Consider the following 12,243-nt stretch of genomic DNA (forward strand, 5'->3'; position numbering starts at 1 on the left):
CGTGTATCATTGTCCAAAAAGGAGTACTTTTCCTGCTTTCATTTCGGCTGCTTAACAATGCTGGAAAGCATCTATAGTGTTATTCGTAGTGAAATGCGTCCTCAAGGTACATTTTCGAATTCTGCTTGTGTTGCAACTATAAGGCTGCACAAATTTCGTACTAACTGTGCAACTCCAATGTCACATGACGAACGCTTCCACCAGCATTTGCTTAAGATTGTTTCGCAGCGACTCAGCGATAGCATTCGCTCTGCTTGCAGGTCTTGTATCCAACACTGCAGGGAACCTTACGAACGCCTGCAAGCGACGTCCTACACGCTTACTACCTCAGCTGCTTATTTGTACTCGTAAAGGGACTGTCACCCACAAAGGAAGCCGTCAACGATGTCGCCGACATGTTCTCCAGGTGGAGTGGTGGAACCGATTTTCCAGTAGTCGACACCGCCGGTATACTGGAGATCAAGTACGGAATATCGCTCACTTTCCGCCTAAAAGTGAACCTTAAGACTAACAAAGGGCCCTTCAACACGACAGTCTACCAAACGCCTGAATATGGAAAGTTTGGGAACATCCGGTGGAAACCGACTAGCACCCTCATCGACCACTCGATATCGGTCGTCAGCCAGCGCTTTGGAGTTAACGTGACGAGCAAAAGCTTCTCAGATTTACGACTCCGGCTGTACCACGCGAGCGTGGGGACTGATAAAACAGAACCGTTACATGGCGGGTTTGACGTACTCGGCCAGCTATTCCCGAGAGCATCACTCGATGAGTGGCGGCTTCACATCAACGACGTCTGCTCGTACCGCTGCAGCGACACCATGATGGTCACGGTAAATCACGCGAGTGTCATCCGGACGGTATTCGACGTACTCGACTCACCATATTTCCATGCGACATCACTAGCCTTCCTCATCACCGGAACCACGGCTGCCCTTTTCGAAACAGGGTTCCTGTTAGACAGCACAGCGGAAAAAGGCACCGCGCTATGGACCGAGTTCTGTGACACCGACACCAGTCACCTCTTCGAATTGTGGGACCTGGTATCAGTGCACCAGTTCACGAACCAAGAGAGAGACGACACACTCCGCTCCCTCTACGACTCCATCTCCGCGGCAGTCATCGCGGACGCCACCGACATATTCGCGAGTCCCGAAGACGCCAAGGAGGCGCATGCCTTGATCTCGCGGCTGCGGTTGCTCTTGCCCACGCAGCTGTCGCACTGGTACCAGATTTTCCTGCCGAACCTGACGGAAGACTATTGCGCCAACGTCATCGCCGTCCGAGCTTTTCAGCGCAAGACGCTGCTGCACGCCGACGCCCGCGGTCTCGGTGTTCAGAGTTGGACTCGCTTAAGGGGCTTGGATGCGTACGCCTTACTCCTGGAGGACGCCATCGTGGTATCACCCATCCTGTACGCAGATATCAGGGTCGAAGCCCGCCGCGAAACATACATCACTGCGGCGCTGGTGGGTGTCCAGCTGGCGTCTACTCTCTGGCAGGCCATCTTCGAGCACCCAGGCTGGAGCAAGGCGGTTTTGCAAGTGCTTAACGGTCACATGGACTGTATACAGGGTCAAGTCGGCCGCGAGGATCCCACCGAGTTACCGTACCCGGCGCTGTCGCTGCGCTCAACGGTGCGCGCCGTGGCGGGAGCCGGGTGGCACAGGGCGGTCAGAATGTGGAGCTTGTTGTACATTTCGCCGAGCCAATTCTTCTACATGCTATTCTACGTGCGATACGTGTGCTTCAGGCACGAGCAGCTCAAGCAGCTGTCCCGCAGCACGAACTTTATGCGGCGCTTGCCCGACTTCTGCGCAGCGTTTCAATGCCAGATGCTGCCGCGGGTGGCGAATTGCATACACGATGTGAGGGTCGCGCCTGTTGCCGTCTGATGGCGGCATTTGTCGCCTTCGTCCACCATACACTTGCGCAGTTCGTCAGTTAGTACGGGCTACCGTACTGACTTCACACACAATAGAATATTCACCTCACTTCTTTATTGTTTGTTTCACGGGTTCTCTCCATGTAGGGGGCAGAGGTAAAGGCAATATGCCTGACAGAACCTCTGCGCCCCTACAGTTAGAGGCAGCATGACATGTCATTCACAAGCATATTTGCTAAACAAATCTTTAACACACGGCACACAGCAACGAAAAATTCAATTATTCAGAATACTTGTCAACAAAGGATTACTTTTGCTTCAACGTGATAGATTTCGAGAAACCAGAAGATACATAAGCAATAAGTAATATATAACAATAAAATTGGCTTACATCAGAAATCAACAAAGAAAAGAAAACCATAGAAACACTGGCCCGAAAATAAATAGCATATACAGTAAATAGATCAGCACATAGAAACATTTCAGAAAAAAAAACGAAGGTTTAGATTGATGCACAATGTAAATGCCGAAACAATGGCAAATATTATTTACAAGTGCTGACCAGGTTAACGTTTTCTCTTCCTCGGTAGCGCTCTGAGTAAGCTGCTGGGTTCGTGTCCCCGAAACACTTAACGCGCACCTTCTCCAGGAGTTCCGAGTCTGGTCCCTCGAACTGGTGGGTGAGCCGGTAAATGGTTTTGTTTTCTGCCTTGGTCGGATCTATGAGAGCCTTGAGGTTATGCCACGTCCTCGCTGTGTTCAAAGTTCCGTTGAGGGAGTCGCTGAATTGCTGCCAATTTTGCCTTGCCAATTGCGCCGCGTACTTCTCTGCTTTCGCTGTGACTTCTGCGATCTTTATCTTTAGCTTCCTGTTGTATTTTTGTTTCTTCCACTTCTTGGTGAGCCCGCGTTTAGCTTCCCACAGCTTGAGCAGTCTGGCGTCTACCTCGGGCGTCTGCGTCGTTCGCGCGATTTGTTTGGTGTACTTGCGCTGTTTTTCATTGAGCATCTTTCCCACTCTTCTATCGATTAGATCTCGTCCTTGGCGAGATTCTTATCGCATGCCTCTCGAAAAGCGCTACAGTCCGTAATTTTTGCCGATCCCAGCTGACGCCTTAGCCTGTCAGAAGTTACTGGCGCCTTGAGTATGTAGTGGTCACTACCCAGGTTCTCTCACGCGAGAAGAGGTCTACGCAGAGATTCGAAACACAACCAGAAACACGGCCGCGGGTGCAGACAAAATCAATAACGCACTAACCCGCAAACTCAGCTAAGAGTTAGTCGCAGAATTAACCGACTTTCTCAACAAACACTGGGAAGCTGAGACCGTCCCCGAGGAGTGGGAGCATGCGGAGGTAGTCGTGATCCCTAACCCGGGCAAGAAACTGCAAATTGAGAACCTCAGCGCGATCTCGCTCACATCGTGCCTGGCAAAACTGTACGAACGAGTGGTGACGCTGAGACTACAACAGTACATGGAGGACAACGAACTGTATCGCCACAACATGTTCGGCTTCAGAGCAAAATTATCGACCCAAGACGTACTGCTTCAAATCAAAGAAGAAGTACTCGGGAACGTCCCCAGGAGCGGGGAGAATATAATAATGGCATTGGATATCAAACGGGCTTTTGACAATGTAAGCCACGAGGCTATCCCCACGGGCATGAACGACCTGAACTGCGGGAGGAGAGTCTACGGCCACGTCAAAACCTTCCTTTCAAACAGAACAGCAACGACTGGCATGGGAGAGCTACGATCAGAGAAGTTCCTTGCTCAAAACAATGGGACGCCTCAAGGGTCGGTCATCTCCCCCCCCCCCCCCCGCTTTTCAACATAGCCATGATTGGCTTGGCAAGACAGTTAAAAGAATTCGACGACATAAACAATGCCATGTATGCCAACGACATCACCATCTGGGTTAACACAGGCTCGCTCAGAGAGAAACAAGAGAAGTTAAAAGAGGCAGCCACCTGTGTAGAGGAGTACGTCAGAGCAAGAGGGCTAGCCTGCTCCACTGAGAAGTGCAAGCTCCTGAGAGTTTGGAGAGGAAAGCAAAACCGCACAGTCCCCACCAGCGACGAGTTAAAGCTCAAAGTCTACCTCAAGGGGAAGCCGATACCGGAAACGACGCTCATCAGAATCCTGGGGATGTGGATACAGTCAAACCAACGCTGCACCCACACCCTCCCCCTACTCAAGGCATCCACCCTACAAGTGGCCCACATGATCACGCGCATCTCACACAGACGCCACGGAATGCAATCGAAGGAGCGCGCTTTTGTCGCGAACATGCGGGCGTTGGCGCCACCTCAACTTCTAGCCACCGTACCTCCGCTTCGCCCGCGATCCTCCTCTGGACCGCCGTCTTGGTTTACCGCGCACGCCACCTATAGATCGCAGGCATCGCGAATAATGTCAGTTCTTTCTTTTTTTCAGCCTCTTGTGAGCAGCCAAGAATTTGCTCCATGATGAGAAAGCCGGAGAAAACTTACTTTCCTAAGAAAGTCGGGATACTATACACCGATTACAAGATAGGAACAGTATACCAAATTCCTCCGGTTTCCAAATGAGTATACGTAAGGCAAATGGACCGTTGTTATAATGAAACGCACGTGAACAACACTTGATTATGAACAATCGATCCGCTGGGCATCCGACCGACCACTGTAAGAGGTGCCAGTGACACTGCCTCTCAAGCTAACAAAGTCCTGAGAAAATCGCACGATAAACTGGAGAGGAAAATACATCTATACTAGAAGCGTAACTTATCAATCACGCAGGGGACACATGCGTCAAAGTAGCTTTAGTTGTCCTCCAGGATGAGGGGATTATACCTTTCTGTGCGGTAATGTTTAGTTGGAGGTGGAAGTGATGGTTGTGAAATGCGTACGTATAAAAGTCGCACTAGCTGTTTCAATAAGCCCACGGCTGGAAGTAGCGCAACGTCATTCGTGTTCATGGTGCGTCATTTTCGCGGTAAATAAAGAAGTTTCTATAAAATAAAAAAGCAACGGCGCAGAGTTGCAGAGGAAGTTCAGGGAAACATTCCAGCATAGCGCTTATAAAAATGGCTACATTAGATCTCCTTCAAGACGTTTTTACATATCCTGGGAGACACTTTCCTAAACGAGATTCCGTGATTAGCTTTCAATATGCCCGACTGTGGACGATGTGCAAACGTTTATCATTTGTGAACGCTCACAATTATGATTTACACACCGCGATGGTGTGCAAAATCATAATTGTCATGTTAGGTGATCATGCCATCCCATTCAACAACCGGGGAGTTGCAATCCATCCATCTGTCCGTCCGTCCGGTCCCTTTTCGTCAGGTCCAATCCCATCCATCCATCCATTCATGGCCTTATTCTTTCTTTTTTCCATTTTTTCAACTGTATTTGCCCAGTTCGTCTGAGTTCTGACTAGTTAATTTATATCAACAATACTTACTTGTTAACGATGTGTGAATGTTCGAAAAGTTCGAATATTATATTTTTAATATTCGTATTCTATTCGAAAAATATATCTTCGAAAATGGTCGAATACTGGGTTGGATACGAATATCCGAATCTAATCGAGTATAGTGCTGGCTGTGCAGGAACAAACATGGTTCATAGCATTTGTTTTTATCTATTCTAAAGATTTTTGGCGCTTTTGTGCTGAACTTTGTGATAATTCCGCGCTGCTGGCGAAATTTCGCCTGTAAAGCGCGCTTAGCCATTAAACGGCTCCCTTTGCGGAAAAGCAGGTTTCCCAGTAGCAAGGGGCACGGGTTTGCTGACACCCAGGGTGTACTTTTCTTTCTTTCTTTCTTTCTTTCTTTCTTTCTTTCTTTCTTTCTTTCTTTCTTTCTTTCTTTCTTTCTTTCTTTCCTCCTTTCTTTCTTTCTTTGTTTCTTTCTTTTTTTTCAGTGTAACTTTCAACTCTGAGCTTATTGCTTGACAGCAAGTGTGGCGACTGACTACTTGCTCAGGGTCAAGCACCTCCGAGCTTACGGGCATTTGATGCGGTATAATAAGGAACAGGCTGGCGAGGACAGCTAGTGGGAATTACTAAGTTTGCTAAGTTAACATGAGCCAAATACACAATGGTTTAGTATAACAGCGTACTAGTGTAGTTTCTTTAACGCTGATAATGTAATTGCAATGTTCCAACATAACAATTTAACACAACTTGCTAATAAATGCATGCGCATACGATTATTCGCTATTCGATTCGGTATTCAAAGAAGAGTATTCGTATTCGATTCCCATTCGATTCGTATTCGAAACTTTTGATATTCGCAACTCCCTATTACATATGCAGTCATCCTTCCGTGTATTAAAACCGTTGAAGAGGCCACGAAATAAATGGGTGACTTTGCTTTTCTGGGAGCGATCCAGCTCATTTGCGAGACAATCCTTGAAGTCATCATCATCATCACCATCGTGGGCGCAACTTAGCAGGCCTAGTCACGTGCGACTTCATTTTCAACAAAAGAAGAGTGCAACACAAATTTGAGTTTTGCTTTCATTTTTTTTTTGAAGCTCTAATGCAAATCTCAGTTCTATTTCCTGCTCGTGTGGGGTACCACATCACATACGAATCTAGAAAAGATACATATACTTCAGAAAAAATTTTTGCGAATACTATTTAACCTGCCTTACAATGCCCACACATCAGACTTATTTCAGATAGCAAATGTAATACCCGTTTTTAACCTTTATAATTACAAGTTAAGTCAAGCTTTCAAACGGGAGGTAAAAGAGAATTTAAAGTTTCTTCACGAATTATCTAATCTCACCATGAACACACATTCTTACATTACAAGGTGTACGGAACAGTGGAAGGTGGTCACTCCGCGTGCCAATTATTCTACACAAAAAATATCATACACACTACCAACACTTTTAAATTTGTTTCTGCAATCAGGTCTTGACATTTATAAAACTGGTGTACGAACTTTACGTGAACATTTTGTCATTCAATCTTTCCTAAATAATTGAAGAGCGTTTTTCAGATAAGTTGTGTTTATTGCGTTTATATTTGTGCATATTTCACATATAGTCAATTGTTATGTATATATATGCCTCCTGTGCAATCGCTGTTTGCCTTGTAAAGGAGGCTGCGGGCTCTAGTCAAGTCGCTTGCCCAAAGCGACTTTTACCCGCAGTCTCCTCCATCACTGATGGAAAATAAAGAAGATATTATTATTATTATTATTTCGTTTATCACGTAGCCCTGGTTTCTCTTTCGTTTCTTTACCTCGCCCCTTTCCAGCTTTGAATAGCTTCTCTCTTTCCTTATAGTAGACAGACTGTTAGACAACACGGTCTTCCCTGTTTCCTTTCGCCCGCGCTGACAGATTTTTTTTCATTCTTCCGCTCACCACGCCCACCACGCTCACCACGCTCATAAACGCTCACCAGCGTTTATGTTGCGGTTGTCCTCAGTATGCTTAATATTCCCCTCATACGTCGCGAACTGTTCTTATTCACTCGGAAGTGCAGCCTTATAGATTGTGCTTTGCACCCTGAAAAAATTAGTGGCAAGTATACCCGTGTTATTGCAGGTGATGAGCGTTAGCTAGTCAACATTGAGTTTTTTTGAAGTTTTAAGGCGAAAGCCTTGAGATCTCTGTTTCAAGTCGCCTTGTAAACTGGAGGTATCACGTGACCCAAGGAAGGCCAAAGGTGACCCAAATCACGTCCGCGCCTGCATAAGAGAATGATTGCCCAAGTTAATTAATGAATCATTAGTGATTGACATAAAATGGATTAGGGAGGATTAATGATTAGCGTGTATTAAAGAAGATTAAGGTGTATTAGAGTGCCTTAAGAAGGATTAAGATGCATGAATAAGGATTAAGATGGGTGGAGGAGGATTAAGGCCGATTAATGTGGATTAAGGTGAATAATGGTTGCTAAAGGAGAATTAAGACGGATTAAGGTGGATTAGGGACCATAGAGCTGGATTAGGTTTGATAGAGGTGGATTAGGGTGTATTAAGGTAGATTGGGACTATTAAGCAGGATTAGGGTGGATTATGGAGGATTAAGACGGATTTTAATGGATCGCGGTTGATAAAGGAGGATTAAGAACGTATATGGTAGGTAAGGTGCATTAGGGGCGATGTAGATTGATTAGGTTGTATTAAGGTGGATTGGGAGTATTAAGCTGGATTAAGGTGGATGAAGGAGCATTAAGGTGAATTAGGGTGGACTAAGGTGAATAAGGGTTCATTGAGTATTAAGCCCGATTAGTCTACCATAATCCCCCTAATGCACATTAATCCACCGAACCCACATTCATCGACCTTAATCCTCCTTCATTCACTTTAATCCACCATAATCCACGAGGGTCCGCCTTAATGAACCCTAATCCAACGTCATCGACCTTAATCTGCTCTAACTCTCCTTATTGCACTTTAATCCTCCTTAACCAACGCTACTACTTCCTCATCCACTTTAATCCACCCTAATCCGCTATAATCGTCCTTAATTTACCTTAATCCATATTCATCTACTTTAGTCCACCCTTATCCCCCTTCATTCACTTTAATTCACTTGAGCCCACCATAATCCTCCTTATTGCACCTTAATCCTTCTAATCCATCCTCATCCTTCTTCATGCACTTTAATTCACCCTAATCCACTATAATCGTCCTTAATGCACCTCAACACATCTTCATCCACCCTAACCCACCTTCATCGAACTTAATCCAACCTTGTCCTCCTTTATGGACCGTAATCCACTTTCATCAACTTTAATCCACCTTAACCCTCCTTAATACACCCGAATTCATCTTAATCCAATCCTAATCAATCATTACTTTGCTAATCATTAATCATCTCCTATGCGCGGCTGCACATGCTTTGGTTCGCTTCCCGCCTTCCTTCAGTCCCGTGATATTTTCTGTAGCCCACAACGGGACCTTGATACAGAGGTCTAAGGCTTTCGCTTAATAAGCCACACACAAAGGGATGTGTCACAAGCAATACTATATCAGACGCACGAAATAAAGCATCTCATCATGCGGCAGAAAAATTGTCTGGAGTATAGAACTTGCCTCAAAAGCTCCTTTTACATTGGTATACTCCGTTCACACGGCTTTAGGAAAAAACCAACCTCGTCATAAATGTTGCCTCTAGCATTATCGATGCTGCTGTTAGCATTTCTCAAAATTTTCAACCCCACTGGGGCGCGCAACTGGCCCAAAATAACACGCCTCCATAGAATCCTGCGGCCCGTCCGCGGTAGCCAAGGAGGAATAGCGTGCCGTGCGCAGTCGGCGGGCGAGGAGAATCGAGGAGGAAAGCGCCGTGAGGAGGAGAGTGTCACTACTTTCAAACATCAAGGGGCTTTACATACACGACCGGTCGATCTCAATCCTGCCCGCGTGACGACGTGTAATCTCAGCCCATAATATAGGACACGGCGCTGTATGGACAGTCGCAGGTACCCTATACTCGCGTCATTCGAACGCTTCGATGCCAGTTCATTGTTTGCGGCTTGAGCATGTGGTTCAGGTGGAAATACAAAACTTGAAAGAAAGTGCTAGGCCATGGCGAGGAAGTGATAATTTATGTCATTTCTTGAGGCAAATGATATAACGATTATTGATTTTTCCCTGCACTTTTCCTATGACATGGGAGGGGACCTGAAACCGTATGCCATGACAAGCCCTTAAATTTTTATACATGTATATAAAATGTTCCACATGCCGCACGTCACCAAAACTTTTTGGCGGCGTGAAAAGCGAAGACCTGCATCGAACCAGCAGCAATGCGCACAGACTTTCTTGTCATTGTTTTTAATTTCAGTTGTCGCCAGCCCAAATTCGCGATAACCACTAGATATGCTTAAACCGAATTGGAGCGAAAAAGATCGACTGGGTACGTAGAGAGGCTAGAGATTTATGAGCCTAGCTAATTGCGTGGCACACCTTATCACAGATTTCCTTTTCCGAGTAAATCATGTTTCCTCGGGGGCACGTCGGAAGTCTTCTTTCACGCACAGTTTAGTGCACTAAACTTTACGTGCAAATATCTCGTGTTTGAAAACGAGAGCACTATCACCTCTCAAGTGCGCATGCGCATGGACAGAACTCGCCTGCAGCTCTTTATTCTGAAGCCTTTTGAACTGGCGACATAAATTCACTGCTTAGGCAGTGTGCTTTCACAAAGAGTACGACCAGCAAAAGGCACCATAACCACCGGAAACAAAAGTAGGCCATGGTAGTGCCCGGGAACGGTAGGCAAATTATTGTGGATGAGGCCAGTAACCCCTCATCTTGGCACAGACTTTCAATATGAGATTAGAAGATCGGTTAAGTTCTTGACTACTACTATCGGCAGTTGAGGCTGGATGTCCTTTGACAATTGTATGCTTATGTATATTTGATTTCCTTTTCTTTTCTTTTCGTTTTCATTTTTTATACCCTTCTGCCTACGGTGTCAGATGCTTTATATTTTGGCCGGGAATGCAGAGGCGGCTCCAGTATGGTCGAACAAACATGTCACTACTCCTTCCGTGCTGCCTCTGACGTAAGATCTGCAGCATTCTCAAAATTTTGTATAAATAGCGTATAATGATTTGTTTTAGGCTTTTCGGATTTTTATTCATGCATAACAAGTACCGTGCAATGCGATATCTGCAAGACAGCACAAAATACCAATTTAATATATCATAAGAGTGGGCTGACAGCACATTTCCTTGTCAATTTGGTTTGTGTGTTTTCAACTGCTTCACGTAGCCGCACGTGTGAAAAAATCATTCGCAAGGCATAGGGTCACTGTACAGCTTAACCGTGTTTTAGCTTACCGAAGTACTGCGCGTTTAGTGCATCAGGTCGGCTAAGTCTTGCACGGGAATTGCAAGACTGGGCTGGTTTTACGCAAGACTGTGCTCTTAAGTGTACAACAGATTACCATAATGCTGTACATACACGCACGCCTGTCAACCAATACGACGTTATAGTAAAATGCCCCACTTTTAGAGCCTGCTTACCATTGTTGTATATACACCGACAACTCTAAAGACGAAACATTTTTTTGCCGACAGCGACGGCGAAAATTCGCTTGCAATGTCCACATAATTTCTATCGCAATAAAAATGAAACACGTGCTCCATATTTCTCATATTCGATATAATACATGGGAACATAGGGGTGATGGGTTACAGTGGCCTCATTGTGCGTGCATAGCAAACATAGCAAACAATGCATATACGAAATGATTCGGCACCTACACCCTGAAACACTGGACAAACTCCAATCCCTTTTCAATACCATGTGGGCGGCGGGGTAATTTCCACCGTCCTGGAAAGAAGCTATAGTCATCCCCGTTCTTAAACAAGGGAAAGACCCGGCCTTAGCCAGCAGCTAGAGGCCAATAGCACTAGCAAGCTGTCTGTTTTTGAAAAAATTCTTATTCATCATTAAAATGATAAAAAATATTATTATGAAAAAACGCGTATTCGGCTTCCTAAATAGTAATAGCAAAATAGACCCCCTTCAGTGTGGTTCCCGAGAGGGATGGTCGGCAATAGACCACCTTGTGCGCATTGAGGCAAACATTAGAGATGCATTCATTCATAAGCAGTTTTCACTTTCAGTATCTCTAGGCCTAGAGAAAGCGTACGACACGACGTGGCGATTCGGAATCCTCCGTGATCTTTCCGCGATGGGTGTCCGCGGGAACATGCTAAACACAATTGAAAGCTATCTGTCTATACCGCACTTTTCGCGTAAAAGTTGGTAACGCAATATCTAAATCTTTCACCCAAGAAATTGGTGTTCGGCAAGGGGGCGTACTTAGTTGCACACTATTTATTGTAAACATGAACAGCCTGCATAAAGTCGTTCCACGCGCAATGTCTTATTTCGTTCTTGTTGACGATGTTCAAGTAAGTTTCAAAGTGTGTGGTGAGGCTGTGCGCGTTTTGTGCTCGGCTGACATGCAACGACAGAATCGGTGTGTTAGAATCAAGTGGTTCCCGGCGCACGCGGGCAACGATGCGTCCGAGAAGCACGATAACCACAACGAGACGGCAAACGCAGTGGCGCGAGCGCTAACCAACCGCGCCGCTGCAACCGACCGTCCAACCTGGTGTAGTGCCAAGGACCGCATGACGACGTTCAACGAACTTACCCAGTTCCACCGCCTGGCTCGAAGGACTTTCCCACCCCCGCACCCGGGGCTGAGCCGAGCGGAGGCGGTGCGGTTCAGACAATTGCAAACTGGTTCTTTACCCACCCCAGTATTAATGAATCATCTATACCCTAAATTATATGTGAGTGATGTGTGCCGCGTGTGCCAGCGGGAGAGGGCCACCCTGACGCACATCCTATGGGATTGCACCAAGTTCCCCAATGAGGC

At 46.0% G+C, this 12,243-nt stretch overlaps 1 protein-coding gene across 3 annotated transcripts in view; it reads right to left on the reverse strand.

The window, feature by feature from the left end:
- Window positions 1–12,243, reverse strand: part of LOC139059353 (methanethiol oxidase-like) — a 423,146-nt gene that overhangs the window by 90,164 nt on the left and 320,739 nt on the right. The window contains exon 1 of one of the 3 annotated variants that reach the window (XM_070537647.1): window positions 883–931. The exons of the other annotated variants lie outside the window; for them this stretch is intronic. Coding sequence (XP_070393748.1) covers window positions 883–916 — 34 coding nt within the window. The 5' untranslated portion in view covers window positions 917–931. Of the gene's footprint in view, window positions 1–882; window positions 932–12,243 lie in introns of those variants that run through there. 3 annotated transcript variants of the gene reach the window in all.

Source organism: Dermacentor albipictus, chromosome 4, assembly GCF_038994185.2.
Source record: "Dermacentor albipictus isolate Rhodes 1998 colony chromosome 4, USDA_Dalb.pri_finalv2, whole genome shotgun sequence".
NCBI classification, from domain to species: Eukaryota; Metazoa; Arthropoda; class Arachnida; order Ixodida; family Ixodidae; genus Dermacentor; species Dermacentor albipictus.